At 37.3% G+C, this 21160-nt stretch overlaps 1 protein-coding gene across 29 annotated transcripts in view; it reads left to right on the top strand.

The window, feature by feature from the left end:
- The first annotated feature begins 1774 nt into the window (after positions 1-1774).
- The window catches only part of LOC108678476 (myosin heavy chain, muscle), a 37429-nt gene continuing 18043 nt past the window's right edge, over positions 1775-21160 (top strand). For 9 of the 29 annotated variants that reach the window (XM_018166911.2, XM_018166906.2, XM_018166905.2 and 6 more), the window contains exons 1-13: positions 1775-2392; positions 3345-3372; positions 4041-4143; positions 4522-4611; positions 5117-5279; positions 7638-7741; positions 8888-9025; positions 9450-9719; positions 10088-10258; positions 13811-13985; positions 14675-14833; positions 16729-16781; positions 20077-20164. In XM_018166911.2, the coding sequence (XP_018022400.1) occupies positions 1879-2392; positions 3345-3372; positions 4041-4143; positions 4522-4611; positions 5117-5279; positions 7638-7741; positions 8888-9025; positions 9450-9719; positions 10088-10258; positions 13811-13985; positions 14675-14833; positions 16729-16781; positions 20077-20164 (2056 nt within the window). In that variant the 5' untranslated portion in view covers positions 1775-1878. Of the gene's footprint in view, positions 2393-3344; positions 3373-4040; positions 4144-4521; positions 4612-5116; positions 5280-7027; positions 7132-7637; positions 7742-8887; positions 9026-9449; positions 9720-10087; positions 10259-10831; positions 11003-11328; positions 11500-12538; positions 12710-13160; positions 13332-13810; positions 13986-14674; positions 14834-16728; positions 16782-20076; positions 20165-21160 lie in introns of all 29 variants that reach the window. The other 20 variants (XM_018166917.2, XM_047883393.1, XM_018166916.2 and 17 more) reach the window with 7 other exon arrangements.

Genomic DNA, 21160 nt, shown 5'->3' with positions numbered 1-21160 from the left:
ATTATACAAACCCAATAGCTACATAATTAGTTCACTGTATTGAAGATAATTTAATCAATAATCAAATAACTCTTCATCATATCAATAGTCGTTGAATAAATTCACAAATTAAGAATAAATAAAGAATAAATTCATCCACCAAGAAATGCTTCAATGGAAGTGCCTCACAGCACTCAATCAGTCTTTTTATATTCGAAGCTGTTAAAAACGTGCTAGTTCGTCGTTATAAAATAACTTATTTTAATTATACGTTACAATAACCTATTTAAAATAACTTATGAATAACAAATTTTACCGGAAACGAATTCCTGGAAGCATCTCCATCATAATTTTATCCTCTCTAGACTTCATACCAAACCTGCCTAATTCCTTAATCCTAAAACCACCCTTTTGCTAAAATTACATTTCACTTTTTGAAAAAAAATTTAATAGTATTTTTTAGTATTTAATACATTTAATAGTATTTAATACATTTTTTAATAGTAAATGTATTCGCTAAATTTAGGCGCGTTATCGTGGACTTGCCCCTTTAAATAAAATAGCTCAAATATCAATCACTTTACATCATTTTGGCTTTTAAATTATTACCTAGCCACTAAATGTTTATGTTATACTATATTTTATTGGGGCTCTGAGCTTATATTTGGTGTTGCGCGATACTTATGAGCGGCAGTTATTTTCAGAGCTCTAACTTTTTTATTTAAGAATTGTTTTTTCTGAAACCTTACAATAGAATTACACTTTCAAGTTGTCGCCTCCACTTCTTAAGTAAATAACATTCCATTTGATTAAACTTTAAAGCATTTTACTTTAAAGAGTTAATCTTCCGACCAAAATTTCCTAATTATATCAATAAAAGTTGTAAATTTCAATGTTCTTCCAAATTAGATATTTGCATTTAATTAAGTCATGATGGTTTGTGCTCTAGATCAGCGACTTGATCTAGATCGTGAATTATTATTGGCCTACACGTTAAATTAAAAGTAAAAACAATTTCATTTCCACTCAGAGTAAAATTTGTTTCAAATTCCATGGGGTTTAATAACGATTATGGACCTAATGAATTGAACGTAGAATTTGATAAACGAACAAAAACTTATCTAATTTTAATTACATACTAAAACTCATGACTTTCACCAATAACACAATAACATCAAATTTTATTTTCAACTCTGAAATTTTGTCATGAAATTTCTAACCTAGACGTTGTTAAATTTATGGGCTGATGCTTGAATCTAAATTATTAGCTTGTAGAGGAAAACTTTCTCTGTAGTTTATCTCTTATAAACGAAAAAAAAACATATTCTGCCATAGGTTCTTGGCAAAGGGTGGCTGCGTTGAGGCTCAAGAAGCATGACTAAGGTTTATTTTGAGGCCAAGGCGCCTTTAGTCTATAAGAGGCAAGTGCCTCAGTTACAGAGTCGCTGGCTTCTCAGTCGGAGCAGATCTAAGATTCTTCTTAGGTAAAACGTTTATTCTTGATGCCTCAAACTCGTATTTTTCAAGGCAATTATTAAAATCATTCGCAGATCACACGTATATAACCCTGTAGGTCTATCCTTCGAGTGAGCGGAGCCAATCTCGTCTAATTTTTTATTATATTTAGGAACAAAGCGGAACGCGAGGTTTAGCCAAGTTTAAATACGAAAATGTAGACAGTTAATTAACCCACCTTCCTCTGTTAAAACAAGCAACGATAGTTCCCCCACCAAATTTTGTACATTTAGTGTAATTATCATTTACATAATATTTCAGCAATAATTACCTGTCACTAACGTGTGCGTTTCCACTGTTTACAGGAAAGCCCAGGGCTGTTCTGGCGATACCGTGTGTCTGACTTGAAAGAATCTTCCGACCAACCGCTTCTGTGCCACCAACATGCCTGGCCACATCAGCCTTAAGAGCACGGGACCTGATCCCGATCCCACGGAGTACTTGTACGTCTCTCTGGAACAGAAGAGAATTGACTCTAGCAAGCCCTACGATGGCAAGAAGGCTTGCTGGGTACCCGACGAGAAGGAAGGTTTCGTCCAGGGTGAGATCCAGGGTACTAAGGGTGACTTGGTCACTGTTGTCGTACCCGGTGGCGAGACCAAGAACTTCAAGAAGGACCTGGTAGGACAGGTGAACCCTCCCAAGTTCGAGAAGTGCGAGGACATGTCCAACTTGACTTACCTCAACGACGCTTCCGTCTTGTACAACTTGAAGCAGCGTTACATCACCAAGCTGATCTACACCTATTCTGGGCTTTTCTGCGTTGCCATCAACCCATACAAGCGCTACCCCATCTACACCGCCCGCACCACCAAGATCTACATTGGCAAGCGCCGTAATGAGGTGCCTCCCCACATCTTTGCCATCTCCGATGGTGCCTACATGGACATGTTGCAGAGTAAGTGGCTTCATTTAATAAAATTAGTTGAATTGGAAATTTGCATATCAATTGGCAACATGTCAGGCATTTTACGAACTTTATGAATGAGTTGAAACATCAAAAAGCTCAAGCGGCATGCCTCATGTGAAATCAGATTGATGATTTTTTCGTTCATATCACTTTTGGGTTAACTGGTGTCACATTACTTTCCAAATAATTTCTAACACCAAACGAAAAATCAAAGTTACCTTCGGTATTTTAATGAACTTCGATTGTTTGACGATGATAGGACAATTTCGAGTAAACCACTAGCTAAATTATTTTATTCAGTTCAAATTCATTTCTTCAACTATCTTTCAGTACATATACGATTCAAATCAAAATTTATATACAAACTGAGTGCATGAAACAACATTTGAAAAAGTTACCTGATCAACGGGTCTTTATATTTTCACCTCTAAACTTCAATTTGGGGCTCAACTTTGGCTCTGGTCCAATACTTCTTCTCGGCCGTCAGAGACCCTACCAGCCACCCAGTCTATTTTGGTTATGTTTATAATCTCCACCCTACAGAGCATGAGTAAACAGGGGCGAGAACCTGACATTTTTTAACTATGAGATTTTTATTCAAGCTCCAACATTTTTATTCAAGCTCCAAGAAAATGCTTATATTCTCAATTCAAGCTCCAACAAGTAAAGATTGAATACTTATATTCTCAACCAATGATGATGGTTGAACGGACATTCGGAAGTTAAAACCGTAAATTTATTTGCATATAAATGGTAAAATGGAATTATCATACGATGCGAGTTCCTTCACACTATGTTGAAAACGTCAGATTACAATATTAGACTCGTGCATAGTTTTTCACGGTTAGGTTTCCCGTCTTTTGCCTAGGAATAATTTTTCTAATAAATTAAGCTTGATAATAATTTTCTAATAAATTTTCCCTCCTTCTCTTCTACACAGACCACGACAACCAGTCTATGCTTATCACGTAAGTTTCTTTTCTTAATACTAACGTTATTAATTTTGTGAACATATGACAATAAATATGGAATCCATCGGTATTGTTAATTCAAAAATGTAGATAATGAAAAAAAAAGCGAATGACATATATACCAAGCACCCTTTCTTTCATGCAGCGTTAAATATTAGTACATGTTGAATTTAATCAAATTTTCACTTTGCAATTCAATATCACCATCAAATTTTGCATTCGTCATTCAGCAACTTTATTAGGAAAAAGACTTTTTTCCTCGATTTTTATACGTATTCATTCTAAGTTTGCATACAAAATTCATCAAAAAGTGCTTTACTTGGAAAAAGACTTTTTTCCCGATTTTTATACGTATTCATTCTCAGTTTGCATACAAAATTCACTCAAAAAGTGATTTACTTGGAAAAAGACTTTTCCCGATTTTTATACGTACTTATTCTTATTTTGCATACAAAATTCCCTCAAAAAGTGCTTTACTTGGAAAAAGACTTTTTTCCCGATTTTGTACGTATTTATTCTTATTTTGCATACAAAATTGACTCAAAAAATGCCTGTGCCCAACAGTGGTGAGTCTCGGAAATAAACTTTTTTTTCCTCGATTTTCTGTACGTATTTATTCTTATTTTGCATACAAAATTCACTCAAAAAGTTCCTGTGCCCAACAGTGGTGAGTCTGGCGCTGGTAAGACCGAGAACACCAAGAAGGTAATTGCCTACTTCGCCAACGTTGCCGTCAACCCCAAGAAGAAGGATGCCGAGCAGAAGCAGGTTAGGAAGAAATATAAAAAGATTATGTTTCTAGGATATAACATGAACATATTTCAGTAGAACTTATGAGCGCAAATTCAATCTTGATAACTACCAACTTTACTCCTTGCCTTGTGCATAACTAGAGGTGATTCGTAAAAATAGAGGTGATTCGTGAAAATATAGGTGATTCGTAAAAATTGAAAGTTCCAAGATTTACTTTTGGGTCTAAACAATGGGCAAGGATAAAGTCAATAGGACCCTAATTTTCGTTAAATAGTTCCTTCAATTATCATGGAAGGGCTTAAAAAGTCCGTAATAACGTCCATTTTTCTGATATATCAATCCAATGTTCTAGATTATTAAACCCAACTGACTCAATTAAACCCTTGCGTACAGAGCTTGGAGGACCAGATCGTCCAGACCAACCCTGTACTGGAAGCCTTCGGTAATGCCAAGACCGTCCGTAACGACAACTCTTCTCGTTTCGTAAGTGGAAATTTAACTTTCATCAAATTCACCTTATAACACATCGTTGAACGAACAAATTTTATAATTATTCACCTTTATTCTATAAACGTCAACTCCGATTTTTTGGTCATTCAGGGTAGAAAAAAACGTTCGCAGTCAAAAAATTAAGCTTTCAATTCAAACAATTCTTTTTCTTAAATTCTATCGAATTTCCTCCGTTTTGATTCCATCCAATCATGTTATTCCTAATTTCTGTAGACGCTGATTCGGAAACTCGTTCCTAAACCAAACCCTTAACATGCATAGATAAATATCTAATGGATATATCCAGCGCACTGTGATAATGTCTTGAATTTCCATTTCCCGTTAAGAAACAAATCCCGTTTGTCCCCAGGGTAAGTTCATCCGTATCCACTTCGGCTAAACACTTAACATGTATAGATAAATATCTAATGAATATATTCAGCGCACATCGTCTTGAATTTCTATTTCCCGTTAAGAAACAAATCCCGTTTGTCCCCAGGGTAAGTTCATCCGTATCCACTTCGGCTCCTCCGGCAAGCTGTCGGGCGCTGATATTGAGACCTACCTGCTGGAGAAGGCCCGTGTCATCTCCCAGCAGCCTCTGGAGCGCTCCTACCATATCTTCTACCAGATGATGTCCGACAAGGTCCCCACCATCAAGCGTAAGTTTCCCTTTCACCACACCAGCAGCAACTACTAATTACTATCATTTTCATGACACAAACTATGGAACAGTAATTATTGGCTACATAAACAATTAAATAGTACACCAGCAGCAACTACTAATTACTATCATTTTCATGACAATAACTATGCAACAGTAATTCTTGGCTACTGAAACTATTGAATGCTACACCAGCAGCAACTACTATACTTACCATCATATTTACAACACCAACAACAGAAAAATTTTCATCAACGATTCAACCTATAAACTATATCTTTGTAGTTTCCAGTTTACTGCAATGGCTATGATGGCATGTGTACTTTACATCGCCAATACTCACATATTACCAGCCATACCACCATCTACTACTAGTCCTACTCACATAATAATACTACTTCGACGTGTACCACTTCCTGTCTCACCACCTCACAAACACATATAAATATATCCCCAACAACAGTATCAAAGATTAAGAGTAATAGTGTCAAGCTTCGAGACACTTGCTTAAAACTACAAGCAGAAATCAGTTTTAATTTTAACTTATTTCAGAACAACCTTTCCGTAAAAAAATTGACATCAATTAATCTGATTATACATTACTATCATATTCTCATTATTTTTCCTTTGGAATACATAGAATATCTTGTATTTTTGAGAATAATCGGAAGTTAAGATATCACCAATTGAGTAAAATTTATTGGATCTGTGTTATGAGGTATACCCAGAATGTTTCCCAGTAAGTGAAATGATCCACATTGAATTTTCATGTTGCATTATGATATTCATTTTTTCATCCATCGGCATCCTCCCTATCGGTAATTTAATTAATTATTAAATTTAATTAATTTGTCGTCCATAAAAATATCATTCCCTTTGATTAAGATAAAGTCCACCCCAAACATTGGCCGTCGATAGGTCAATGATAGTTATTATTTTTCTGGAAACCCCACCCACCCAAAATAAGAATTTTGTCCCATATCTTTTAACTTTTAACTCTTCGAATAACTGCCCCAATCAGTTTTTGAACCCAACTGTTGTCTACTTTAATAACAGGTGATCAAGGTATAAACATTTGTTCAGTACTGGTAAAAGTAAATCCTTTCGTCGTTCATGTATTTGATTGAAATCTGCTCGCTATCATCGTTGATTGTAGTTGACCTTCAGTGAAAATTCACTTGCATGAGCAAATTCATTGCTGATTGCGTTGTATACTTCTTTTCTCAAAAGTTTGGCAAAATATCAACAATGATAGTGCAGGAACTTCAAGTCGTCGACGTCTAGCGTCGGACAGCAATCCCCCCGCCCCTTAACTTCTGTATTATCAACAGAAAGTTTCAATTACTTTTAATATGCATTGTGTTCCCCCTTCCTTTTGATTCCCGTCAAAATATCTGACGGCATTTATTTTCAAATGAACATGTCTATGGAACCCCAGTCATGTTTCTGAGAAATAAATTATATCGTATGTGGTTTTATAATCTTCAACCAAATAAATGTGAGAAAAATGTTCCCTTTTAATAATGGTTGGCACGAATACTTCTGCTGTGCTACATGAAAGTTCCTGTATTCCCTTGATGGACTCAATAAAACTCCCTATTGTCCTTAGTATTGTCACCCTTTCCTTGAATGCTACTTTTTCAAAATGGTTCCCCAATTGCCCGGTCTCCAACTGGAAGGCGTTAAATTAATAAGACTTCTACTTGTCTCTTTCCCTGACACTTTGTTGTGGACGACAACCTACAGCAATTTGCTTCCTCTCAAACGATATCTACGACTACCATTTTGTAAGCCAAGGCAAAGTCACTGTTGCCTCCATTGACGACGCTGAGGAGATGGAATACACTGACGTAAGTCTGTCCTCACCAGTTGAATCGTCTAGCGTCGTAATCCGCCAACTAGTTTGGTGTCATCGCTTAAAGTAAAAAATTTGCATGCGCCTTTTCCTACAAATTTTGGTCGCAACCATAGGAGTAATCATTACCATCAATAACGCCTTATTTGCACTTCTGATCCACCGTGACCAACGATGTTACTCAGTGGCTTTTTACTTACGAGTTTCACTTGACCTCTCAACATAAACTTTAGCCTTTTTCCAGCATGTTATTAACATTATCTATACTGTAATCACTAAGACTTCTTTTCGCATTTGATTGTTTTCTGTTGTAGCAGCAACAAGCTTTTTAATGTCCTGTCATCTTGATCACCACGTCCTGTACAAAGTTCACCATCACAAACTCATAAATTTCACGATGATTTCGAAGCGCTAGCATTTTAATCAATAATTGTGACGTTATAGCCCTCACAGAGACGGAGGTTAATTTAAATTTTTTTTCTTGTCCTTTCGCACGTGCAGCCATCTGCTGCCTCAGCAACGACATCTACGATTATCACTATGTGTCCCAGGGTAAAATTACTGTCGCATCCATCGATGATGCTGAAGAGATGGAGTTCACTGATGTAAGTTAACCAACATTAGGTCCCTCCTCGTGTCCCCTTTTTGACGTATAAACCAGAATTTCCACCTACATTACGGAAATGTAAAGCAATCGTCCCCTACCCTGAACACTTGAATTGCATCAGTTTAATTGCCTTGTATTATATATTCAAACAAAAAATACCTTCCACTTATCAAAAGGCAATAAATTGCTCAGATTCATTCCTCTTAAACTTACTTCTAAAAATCTTTATATTCATGTTTGGAATTCAGCTGTAATTTTCCGTTATTGGAAACTATACCAGTCATTTTCTGGAACTATCCGCTGACATACCAGCCTCTTGGATTGAATGTTCCGCTGTTCGTATTTCGTCGACGTAAATGTTCCGATGTTCGTATATCCTCGGAGTAAATGTTCCGCTGTTCGTATATCCTCGGAGTAAATGTTCCGCTGTTCGTATTTCCTCGACGTAAATGTTCCGCTGTTCGTATATCCTCGGAGTAAATGTTCCGCTGTTCGTATTTCTTCGAAGTAAATGTTCCGCTGTTCGTATTGCCTCGAAGTAAATGTTCCGCTGTTCGTATTTCCTCGAAGTAAATGTTCCGCTGTTAAGATTTCTTCAGATTAAATGTTCCGTTGTTCATATTTCCTTAGAATAATGTTTAGCTGTTCGTATTTGTGCATTTCATTTCATAGTTTCTCTTCAGCTGCTTAAGGATACTTTAATGCTCAAATTAAATTATCAATAACGTAATTGCATGTTTTTTTATTTCGTAGTAATTTTTAACGCGAATTATAATTTTTGCTTCAAACCTTATGAAAATATTAAATTTAATGAAGATAGAAGCCGTAATGCAAAACAATTTTTTTTATGACAACCACATTTTAGTTCACTGAAAAAAACAACATCAAACTGTTCTCACAGCAAAAATTATTGAAAAAAAATCACTTTTTAGGAAATTTGGAATATTTCGCGGTGCATTTCCAGTCACATGTTTCGCTAAAGTACCACGACATTCCTAAATACTTCAACTTCAATCCCAAATAATCTGAAAATATCTAACCTAAATAATCTTTATTTGGATAGATGCTGAATGAAACACATGCAACTAAAAACTCTGTATATTCACGGGCAGAGCGTCTCATATTTCCCCGTTGCATCACACAGGTTGCCTTCGATGTGTTGGGCTTCACTCAGACTGAGAAGGATGACTGCTACAAGGTGACTGCCAGCGTCATGCACTTCGGTGAGATGAAGTTCAAGCAGAGAGGTCGAGAGGAGCAGGCTGAACCCGACGGCACTGAGGTGATTAAGTAGGATGTTCTTTTTACATATATGTATGCATTTCAAGTATTTTTAACGAGTGAAGAATACTGGCTGAAGATATTATTTCGTGAAGACAGGCATCGAAAAGCAAGTTAGTTTGATTGCAATTCATCATCGTTCTTTTTATATGTATTCATTTCAAATATTTTTAACGAGTGAAGAATATTGGCTGAATATATTATTCTGTGAAGATAGGCATCTAAAAGCAAATTAATTCGACTGCAATCAACCGTCATTGGTAGTTCACTATCTTAAATCATCAGGATAAGCCGAATCTTCATTCACTGATTTCTTTCTTACTCCGATTGTAGAAAACCAGTATCCTACCCCTAATGTATTTACCTGCAAACCGTTCTTTCATTCAGCATTTTTCGTCAACGCGAGAAACTTTTCTCTCCCTTAGGTCGGTGATATCGTCGGCAAGCTGCTCGGCGTTGACGGCGCTGATCTGTACAAGAACTTGACCAAGCCCAAGATCAAGGTCGGTAACGAGTTCGTGACCCAGGGTAGGAACGTGCAGCAAGTATCCTACTCCGTCGGTGCCATGGCTAAGGCCATGTTTGACCGCGTCTTCAAGTGGCTTGTGAGGAAGTGTAACGTTACTCTTGAGACTGGCCTCAAGCGTGTCCACTTCATCGGTGTCTTGGACATTGCTGGCTTCGAGATCTTCGACGTAAGTTTCCACTAAAAGAATATTAATATCACTCGGTAATTATAGCTGAAATATTGAAATACTGAAATATATTGATATAAATGTACGTTATAATTATTATTATTATAGTCTTCATTAAATCTTACACTTCATTTTTTCCAAATTCTTCGTTCAAGTTATTTTTCCATTTGATTCCTAGCGATGATTATCGTTACCTAGATAAGTTATTCAGCGATGAACGATCAGACCCCATTTCTCTAGGCTCCCCTCCAAGAAATGTACCCCCAGAAATGTACCCAATCAATCCAATCCTTACAAATTATTATACAGAAATTTGAGGCGTGGCCCGAGAATGCAATTTCAGATATTTTGCTTGAAAATGTCGACAGTACAATGGCTTCGAGCAAATTTGCATCAACTTCTGTAACGAGAAGTTGCAGCAATTCTTCAACCACCACATGTTCGTTCTTGAACAAGAAGAGTACAAGAAGGAGGGAATTGATTGGGTCTTTGTAGACTTTGGTATGGACCTGCAGGCTTGCATTGAGCTTTTTGAGAAGGTAATAAGTGTCCAAAGTTTCCATCACGTGCGGAATCCCAATATTTACCCCCCGCCCCCCTTTTATACGAGAAACCAGCAAGTGGTCGTCTAATATTTTCTGGAAAACTTATCTAAGCCCTCCATTTTCCCCAAGTATCTTTGTATGTCCCCACTTTTATATTTCATTTCAAGCGTCTCCCTTTTTCAACAATCTTCCGGAGCTTCCATTTACTGACTACGGTTTCGTTATACTGACTTCTTCAGTTTTTTCATGTCCCCCATGTATCAGATCTCTGACATTGCTCTTCAACTTGTCCCTTTTTATGAGTGCGAACCAAAATTTGGATATGTCCCTCCTCCAAAAAATATTCACCCCAGTTTTTTAACCGACGTGCGAAAAGCCAAAATAAGGCGGATACTTAAATCCCAGCTCGACCATCTCGCGCAGCGGTACGAACCCCAAAACTTTATATTCCAACAGTTTATTTCACTTTATCTAAGAGGAAATGTATCACCCAACTTTCGTTGGGCATCTAAAGGGAATAAGAACTAGCGAACGCAAGACTCAAAAGTGTTTGTTTAAATCTAACAGTTCAATGGCTTCGAGCAAATTTGCATCAACTTCTGTAACGAGAAGTTGCAGCAATTCTTCAACCACCACATGTTCGTTCTTGAACAAGAGGAGTACAAGCGCGAAGGAATTGATTGGGTCTTTGTAGACTTTGGTATGGACCTGCAGGCTTGCATTGAGCTCTTCGAGAAGGTACAAATGATGTCTTCGACAGCATATTTCCATGCCTAGAGTCCGACAGCTTTACTCAAAAAGAATATTCCAATTCTCTTGACCGAATTGGATTCTATAACAAATGTCACGTTGAAGCCAAACTAAATGCTTACATTCAAGCTCACAAAAAATTGCTGCTACTCGAGACCTAACGAAGACTTCTAAATAATCTTCGCCCGAGAGTTTCGAGTGGACATTTACGCGGCGTTTGTATTGGATAATTATTTCCTCATGCTTCTTATTTTCCTCACCCTATTCTACTTATCGCTCACTTCTTTGTATTCTTGTCAAAAAATTTTCCACAGTACAATGGTTTCGAACAAATTTGCATCAACTTCTGTAACGAGAAGTTGCAACAGTTCTTCAACCACCACATGTTCGTTCTTGAACAAGAAGAGTACAAGAAGGAGGGAATTGATTGGGCTTTCGTTGATTTTGGTATGGATCTACAAGCTTGCATTGAACTTTTCGAGAAGGTAACTTAAATCCCGAATTAGCAGGCTCTATGATGTACATTCCCAAGATTTAATTATCGTTAGCGACATAGTTAGCTCCCCGTAATCGATTTATTATTCTTGCATTGAATCTACCTTAAATGCACTTTGAAGGTCATATTAGAGAATTAGTAGCCCCTGCATCGATGAGAACAATAGTAAAAATTAGAATCCGAGTTTCCCTATATTGAATGAATTTTGCACTCCATCAACTGGGCACAAAATGTTTGTGGACCCTGGCAAAGTGAGCGCATTTTCATAAGTGTTTTTTCAGCACTTCACCTCCTCGTAGTAGCATGTTTTAGTCTCATGCCTAGTGACCCCACTAGGCTAGATCGGGAAATCATTCAACATCGAGCTCAAGGAATAACTCAAGACACATACTTCTTATCTAGAACTCATTTACTTGGAAACTTTTTTCTTACTAGACGTATTTCCTTTCAACCTACAGTGTCCCACCACCCAACTCAGTCTCCCTCGCTCTCCCTCCAATATGTTGTTATGTATTCTCCCGATTTTCGAATCGCCTCCCGAATAACAGATGCATGCTGGAATTCCCCTTGAAAATGTTTCCCATTATAATACACTTATTCTATATTCCATGTTCTTGTAGCCGCGTTGAAGCCCTTAATATTATTTATAAGATGATTGAGTTGTTACTAATTCCAATCTCAAAGCTGGTGCCTGGTAATAATATATGAATTTCAAACAACGAAAGCAAAGCAGCATTTTGTACTGTCCCCGTTGGCTATTTCCAGTCCCAATTGTAATTCAATGCTTCATTCCATTCCCTCCCCCAACGTTCCCAGAGCAGATGTAAACTCCCTCCCAATCCTCCTAATTAACGGAATATTTCTCCTCACTAGAATAACTTCTGTTCCAGTAAAGTTCACCAACGATGTTTGGGTCCGTAAATGTTTATTGCCCCAGTTTTTTGTCCCGCTCGGCTAAAATTTCCAAGAACTTCAAAAAGAATGGAAAACATTTATTCATTCGGCCCATTTTCATTGTTATCGTGCAGTTCAATGGCTTCGAACAGCTGTGTATCAATTTCACAAATGAAAAACTCCAGCAATTCTTCAACCATCACATGTTTGTACTGGAGCAAGAAGAATATAAGCGAGAGGGCATTGACTGGGTCTTTATTGACTTTGGTCTTGATCTGCAAGCTTGTATTGAACTCATTGAGAAGGTAAAACACTGAGACTATGAGAGTCTTCAGTGCTCATTCAATCTTCAAGAATCCTCTCCCGTCTGAGACTGAGAGGGAAAAATTTTAGATTTGCTTTAATATAGAACGCTTGTTCCTTTATCGATTACGTAATTGGAATCGGTTCCCCGTTCATCTTAACCTGACAATGATCCACTAACAACCCTTTTTGTCGCATGTGTTCAAGCAGACTGAGCACATAAGTCCTTCCTTCTCCACAGGATCTTTAAAAGTCCCTGACCTTTGAGTAACCGTCATTGGGAAACGGTGCGCTCGTTTCGTGTGTCTATGTCTGCGTGTCTTTCCCATTTAAAGTTCTTGCTAAGACAAAGAACTTTCCCCGACCTATGTTCGTATATCTCTCGCCTATGAAGTTCACTTTTATCTTGATCGCAGCCACAAACTCATGTGGGCTTTTCTTCTCTCGATTCAGTTCAACAGTTTCGAACAGCTGTGTATCAATTTCACCAATGAGAAGTTGCAGCAATTCTTCAACCACCACATGTTTGTACTTGAACAAGAGGAGTACAAAAGAGAAGGAATTGAATGGACCTTTATCGATTTTGGTTTGGATCTCCAAGCCTGCATAGAGTTGATCGAGAAGGTAGCTTTTAAAACTTAACGCCAACAACGGCTTTTCGCATCGTTCCGCCGTACAAAAATAAATCTTGTTGCTCAAATTTTATTTCTCACTAATAAATTTGCTTAAATGGAGTATCTACACATTTTTTAGCCACTTTACTGAGCTTAACTCTGTTGTTTTGACACCCATGCCTTTCCCTTCCTACTTTACTCCTGATATTGTCTCCTCGCTAATTAACCATCAACGCTCGTCAAAATGCTGCTTTTCAAAGTTGTTTTAGTCGGGAAGTGTTGCATCTAGTGTACTGTAATGAATGTCTTTAGAATACACGGTGAGTTCCTATATTATAAGACAGGAATAATTCTCGTTTTAAATGATCTACATGAATTATATGAAATTATATTGTTCACAATATTGTCTCCTACTTCTTGAGTCATATAGATTATGAACGCTGTTAATATTTGATGAGTTGTCAAGATTCTACTTGTATATTTCCTCAGCCCCTGGGTCTTCTCTCCATCCTGGAGGAAGAGTCTATGTTCCCCAAGGCCACTGACAAGTCCTTCACTGAGAAGTTGAACGCTAACCATCTCGGCAAGTCCCCCAACTTCATCAAGCCCAAGCCCCCCAAGCCCGGCCAAGCTGAGGCTCACTTCGCCATTGTGCATTACGCCGGTGAGATACACTTTAAATATTGTCAATATACTTCTAATACATAATATAGGCCATGGTAGGACACAAACTCTCCATTTAACCTGGAGAGGTATTTAAAATTAGCATTATTTTTGACAATTATACATCTGATTTCCTTTCCTCTTTAAGTATCAATCAAATGGAGTATTATTGGGACAACAAATGAGAATAACATTTTGTGTTAATTCTTTGAACACGGTCATTTCTTTTTTCAATGTACCAATACTTCCTAGTGGAGTAATTTCAATTTACGAATGTATTCATTATTACATTGACTTTTATTACTATTCTACGAAACGATTGTCGTTACGTTTGGTTTAACCGAACTTCGAGGGCACGTTAATCATTAGTTTGGTATATATATATATAGCGAGCAAAAAAATAAAAAAAAACTTCGATAGGATATGAACGGGTAAACTTTTTATGCACTTCACTCAAAGGCTCTACGAAATTGAAAAACGAACGAGAAGAAATTCTATTTCATAGCTACTTGCATCTGTTACTTTTGACAAGTTGCGTGCCGTCCTTCAGGCTATGTACCCTTACCACATTCTCACTCCCCACAGGTTTCTACACTACACATTTGGTAAATTGTAGAAATATGTATAAGAAGACATTTTATTTCATCGCTACCTGCATGTATCTGTTGTGACAAGTTCCGTATCCTTCAGGTACCGTCCCCTACAACCTTACTGGATGGCTCGAGAAGAACAAGGATCCCCTGAACGACACGGTCGTCGACCAGTTCAAGAAGGGTACCAGCGAACTCATCCAGACCATCTTCGCTGACCACCCCGGCCAGTCTGGTGGCGGTGATGCTGGTGGCAAGGGTGGTAAGTTAATAGGGAACATGTGCGAGAAATATGCTTTTAAAGTAGAATCAAAAGATGGTTAGTGCTGTAAAAAAAGGTTACGCTACCGAATCATTAACTCATTTCTAAATCATTCCTTAGGTCAGTGTGAAAATTGTCATTTGAATGCAATGCAGATTCAGAAAGTAGAATAAAATACTTATAACGCTCCATGGAACAACAATCATTGATCACATTATGAGCAAAGCTTCGTATAATATTTCATTATAGCTCATACTATGAAGTTTTACTTCTGCTGTCATCAACATTTATTTTCTTTGCGGTTTTTGAGAATGAGATTATGTTTTTTTTTTTGTCCATTAAATTTTCTTCAAGATATTAGATAAAATATAGTTTAAATATTAAGAATTTTTCTTCTTCCCACAGAGTGTCTTCTCCTGGCTGGGCAAAACTACCACATCGTTACCACTTGACACTACAATGGAAATACAATTAATATCATACTAAAGTGTAGCAAAAATGACAAATATGGGCTTCATTTCATCCGTATAATTAACATACTTTACAATAGATATCTACCAGAAGTACCTTTCACCCCAGAAAATATTGCTTCCAGCTATTTTCCTATTATTGGTAGATCTCCATCCTACTAGTCAGTGATAATGTTCAGGTGAATTATAAATTTTGATATTTTAAGTCGACATTAATCCACTTAATACCCAACTTGGAAATTAAGCAGCAGGTATGATATTAAAATGAACGGATCATTTCCGTTCAGTTTTCGATTGTTATACTTATATTAAATTGATTAATTTTAATTCTTAAAGAGACATAGGAATTTTTCAATGCATTTCTTGTTTCATGACCTCAAATTATCAAATTGTGTCTTGAACTTAAAAACATAGTTTATCCCTTGTGTAGTTTACAAAGGACTGATGACCCCGACACGTTCAAATTGAGTGATGCCTTCGACTCCCACTAACAACTTCTGCCCAGTTCGATCTCAGAACCATCGAACTTGTGTGTTCTCCCTACTAGTCAAACCGAGTTTAGCAAGTCTCTATCATGATTAAAACTCGATCAATGATCAAGTCGAGTTCACCCTGTTATATTACCACAATTTTCCCCTACCACGTTCGATTCTAAAACTACCGAACGCTTGTTTCCCGCTAGAAAAGTTACCGAAACCCACCAACATGGGCGGTGAACAATTGCATTGATAAAGGATAATAATAGCGTTACCATTCTACCCGTAGTAATTATTCCCTTTTTTCCTTTCCTTCTCCTTTCATTTCTGAATCCCCTTCAACCTTGGCACGCAACCCAGGCGGCAAAAGAGCCAAAGGGTCTGGTTTTCAGACCGTATCTCTACTATACAGGGTAACTATTGACCGTTGCCGCTCGTTTTTTATCATAAATTAAAAAGCTGTGTGATTTCTAACCAAACTCATTGCTTTTAAAATAGCCAAGCTAATCTACTCGACTTAACAATATGTTAAGTTGATCTACACTGCCGCTCAATTAACTTAATTTGCTTGCATCGATTAGCAGACGAATTTGAGTTTGACTGAATTCTATCTTCTGGTATTTCTAGCTTTTTCAACCATTTACAAATGACTCCAACTCGCTTTTGGCGGAGGTCATGCTACGCAGATTACTCAAAAAATTGCCCAATTTACATTGCAGTTTACTGTGAAAGTTCTCACTTGTTTAGCTTTTCTGTAACAATGATGTGCTGAGATGTGTGGGATTAACGAGTTTTGCTTCAAAGTTCACCTGCGTTTTGTGTTAACACCATTGACGTTACCTCGCCTGCAATAACTGATACTGAGGCAATGAACGATGACGCTCCTGTTTTTGTATGTATTAAGAACCAAGCTAAAGCTGGAGTATGTTTGTGTTCCCTCTTACAGGTGGCAAACGTGCCAAGGGTTCTGCTTTCCAGACCGTGTCCGGCATGTACAGGGTAATTATCTGCTAATTCACAGTGCATCTTTCGCTTCCATAACGCGCTCACTAAATTGTTGTGAGAAGTGTTTACTCTCGGTCTCAATAAGAATATAAAAAATAAATCATCTATATAAAATATGGATGAAGTTTACTCCAATTCAAATCAACTTGTGTCTTCAGAAAATTTAACTTCCAAAATTTTATGTATTAAAACTTGGATGCATTCATTGAGACTCAGAGTTCTGACAAGTCATGTTCATAGAGAAGCAGACTTTGAGGTTTAGAAAAGTTAAGATATTAATTAACGAGCTAATCTGAATCATGACTTGTCATAGATAGAGAAAGAAAATAAAGATGTACATTTTGGTTCTTTGATTGTTCTTTTCGCGCCGTTATGTGAACTCGTTGCTGGTTCTGTACGCAGCTCATATTACGGCGTAACTCGAAGCGGGAGAATCAAAATGTTCATTGCTTTGCTAACCATTTAACGGCAAAGTGAGCGTGCCTTTCATTTGAATTTCTGTTTCAGCGGCGATGGAAGCAGCTACATTCGATAATACGTTCTCAAGCTGCATCTCGGTAGTGGGACTCCCTGGCTGTTTCAGAAAATCTTTGGAAACGATTGCGATTTTTACCTTATCTCCATCCATTATTTAAATACACTTTTCACCGAGAAAGTTTCTGCAAACTCATATCGATTAACCTGAAATTCACATAAAGAATAAAAATCTGCCAGATGAAAATATTATCACTAGAAATATATATCCGAGTAAAAAGCTTTCGTTCCAATTATTTTCTGTATGCGCAGTCGGGCGGTTTGTTCGGTCCCAAACTTCTTACTTTAAAGATCATTGATGATATTTTTCTCCTCATAGGCCGTGGCAAGAAGTCTGGTGGTTTCTCCACTGTCTCTTCGGGATACAGGGTATAAAATCAATCCATCCCTTGTTATGCCCTCTCCCGATCGTTGAAAATAACTTGCACAAAAATACTTTTCCGATTCCACCCGAAAGTATTTTGGCACCCGATACTTCTCGATGTGTTCCCCAAGCCCCCAGTATTAGAGGGTATTCCTTTCTATTTCCCCCATTGGCATACCATTGGTATTCCTTTCTATTTCCCCTGCCCCCAATATTACCGGATTTAAACCATGACCTTTCATATCTCTTAAACGTAGACGGATAACTGTGCCCTCTTTATATCGTTTTCTTTTAAATAAATCCCCAATTGTTAAGAACTCAGCTCGATCAAAATACCTAAACTATATTCTTAAAGAAATGTGTAATCATCCCCGCAAAGGAGCTCGGGAATTGATATAAATTTTTCGCCTCAACCGTTATTTAGGGGAATTTTTTCCCCTAAATGATACCGGCAATTTTAGGAAACATTACCCTCAACTGGCATTACTCTCAAGTTGAATTACCTTCAAGTTTTATTACCTGCAAGTTATACTACCCCCATGTTGTATTACACTCAAGTTGTACTTCCCTGTAATCGGAAAAATTGCATTTGTAAATTGTACTTTTTACGAAATTTTTCACGAGATGCTACGAGTTTTTTCTAAACTTTCAGATCACTCTTTTAAACCTACGAGTTTCTGTATTAAATTTATCGCTGTACCCTGTATTGTTGAATTATGATAAATATTTATGTATTGTTACGTCGGTCTGGTAGGTTCCTGCAACTGTAATGTCATACATTGTATGTTGTACAGTGTTTAATTATACTAACTGGCATGTTAACGTTATTTAAGGAGCTTTGCTTGTGTGTTATTTCACCTAATACTGTGTGTCTAGATTTTAAAACATTATTTATACCATGAATATTTGCGATATTATGTATATGAAAAACTGTGTCTTATGCTATACACATTTTTAAGACTGATATATTGAATGCATTTCCGTTTATGTTGTTTTTCTTCTACAATTTTTGAGATGATAAATTCTAAGTCGCTACTTTATTCCCCCCTTCTTACCCTCCCCTCCCCTATGTCCCATGCATCCATCACATCACTGTGATGGCACGCTGGATATTTGCATCACATCAACACACATTTTGATGTTATTATTTCATACACATATTATGGACACTAAAACAATCTCATTCAAATCATGAACTCGCATGCTCAATGCTAATATTTTTCTCGTATTGAATTCTTCTTACTTGGATCAAAATTCCAATACCACGTTTTTCCGAACCCACATTCATTTCTGTGATGAAACTTTTGTTTTCATGACTCTTTTATATTCAAATTAATATATTATAAATAAATATTTTTTTTACTCAAATTTTTCTCGCCCGTCACGTGATCCACTTTTATATATAACACATCGCAAATCTGGGCACATTTTTCTTTGGTATAATATATAAGAAATTAGCTGCCCAATATGTGACAACCTCATGAAGACCCTGCACTCGACCAGCCCCCACTTCATCCGTTGTATTGTCCCCAACGAGACCAAGTCTCCTGGTACGAAATGATCTCCCTTATCTCCCAATTATCTCTTATAAATATGTATTTGTTATATAATATATACTATAATATATAATATATATACATATATTATAATATATAAGAAATTAGCTGCCCAATATGTGAGAACTCCATGCAGCGGCCGCCGTGGCCCGCAGGTACGATGTTACCCTCGCATGCCGTCCCCCCTCTCCCCTTTATTGGTCCCTATTGATTTATTTCTGAAATTTTTAAATGTCAACTCTCCCTAAGTGATATTAGGGAGGAATGCCTATATTTATGCCTCGTTTATCGTGCAGTTTGTTACACCGAAAATAAATCTGGAAAATAAATATTTTATTGTCAAAAATCTTATCACTGGAAAACCTGTTTCATTCAGAAAACATTTACCCATTGGAGTTGATAGTGTCAATAATTCTTTACATCAACTGACATTCGTTATTAGTTACTCCATTTAGCCAAATGGAATGGAATGTTATTCCATTTAGCCAAATGGAATATTTACGTTAATTTTTTAATAATGATAACCCATTCCACACAGTTTTACTTTCCCTCGTTCCCTCTTTATTTCCGAACTTGATGCACCTGGTGATGGCGGTGTCCAAGAATTGTGCGAGGCACAACTTCCTTTATTTATATCCCCTCCATGCTTGTTTACATTGTTGACAAACCCTGTATACTTCCCTATAATGTGTGTATGCCCTCCCCCAGTTTCCACTTTTTCCCCCATTCCCATTGATCGCGCGATTTCGACACCCCTCCCCCAATCCATATGGATGACTTTGGCCCACAAAAGACAATCAATACAGTAATTAATGAATAATTACGGTGCCCTCAGGAGCAACTGAACAACTTGATGGCTGTCTTGATGAGCACCTCCCCTCACTTCATCCGTTGTATTATCCCCAATGAGACCAAGTCGCCTGGTAAGGCAATTTACCTTGCCTGTTTCATCGCCCCTACCATAAAAAACCTGAAATTTTATCCCTGAAAGGTGATCAGAATCACAGCTCGACCCTCGTTAGATCACGAGTTCTCAATATTTCCTATACCTTGCGATTAATCTGTTGATCTTTTAACTTATTCCTGGTTTTCTGTACGTTTTTAGACACGGAAATCTTCTTGTTCCGTTTCACTCGTCGAACGAGATCGGCGGATGTGAAGTTTTTTCAGCTTTATCTTTAAATCACGATCAAAGGCTCCACTCCGTTATGTAATTACTATCGTAGAAAACCGGTGCAGCTTTGAAATTAGAGGTTTTGAGCACCTGGAATATCTCCAAATAGTTTTGGGATTCTAGATAGAACTAACTTTATTACCCTTCCATGTCGTCCTTACTACCTACCCGATTTTTACATTCCAAAATGTTAAGCGCCAATACAACGGTGACGATTCTACCCTTATACCTTCTCTCCAATGCAGCGTTGATTTATGAATTGCATCCCGCACAGGCTTTCATTGAAATTTCCTGTGCCTCGTTTCTTTCCAGCCACCATTTGAGGAAAATGTGTCCGGCTCCCGTTGAATTTCCTTAAATTTTCCATAGAAATTCCTATGTAGTGAAAACTCGCCTTACCTTCCCCGTCGGTGGAATTCCTTCCTAGTTTTGTATTAACCTCGATGGTGTGTGTTTGTTCCTCAGGAACAGCTTAACAACCTGATGACAGTACTCAGGTCTACCGCACCTCACTTTGTACGATGCATCATCCCTAACGAAGAGAAGGCGGCTGGTAAGGTTTTCTTGAACATCTGATTTTTCGTCGCAGATCAAAATAATAATAAAGTTCAAATTGGATTAAAATTTTTCAGAAATGATGATTTCTTTGGCAGTAAATGTTTAGGTTCCATCCAATTTTAAGGTGGGTTTGTCATTAGTTAATCTGACGGAAAATTTTAATGTAAACTTTGTGCTTGAATATAAA

Source organism: Hyalella azteca, unplaced genomic scaffold (assembly GCF_000764305.2).
Source record: "Hyalella azteca isolate HAZT.00-mixed unplaced genomic scaffold, Hazt_2.0.2 contig12792, whole genome shotgun sequence".
Taxonomy (NCBI): Eukaryota; Metazoa; Arthropoda; class Malacostraca; order Amphipoda; family Hyalellidae; genus Hyalella; species Hyalella azteca.
The sequence above is the reverse complement of the archived record's forward strand: the minus strand, read 5'-3'. Positions and strand labels throughout refer to the sequence as shown.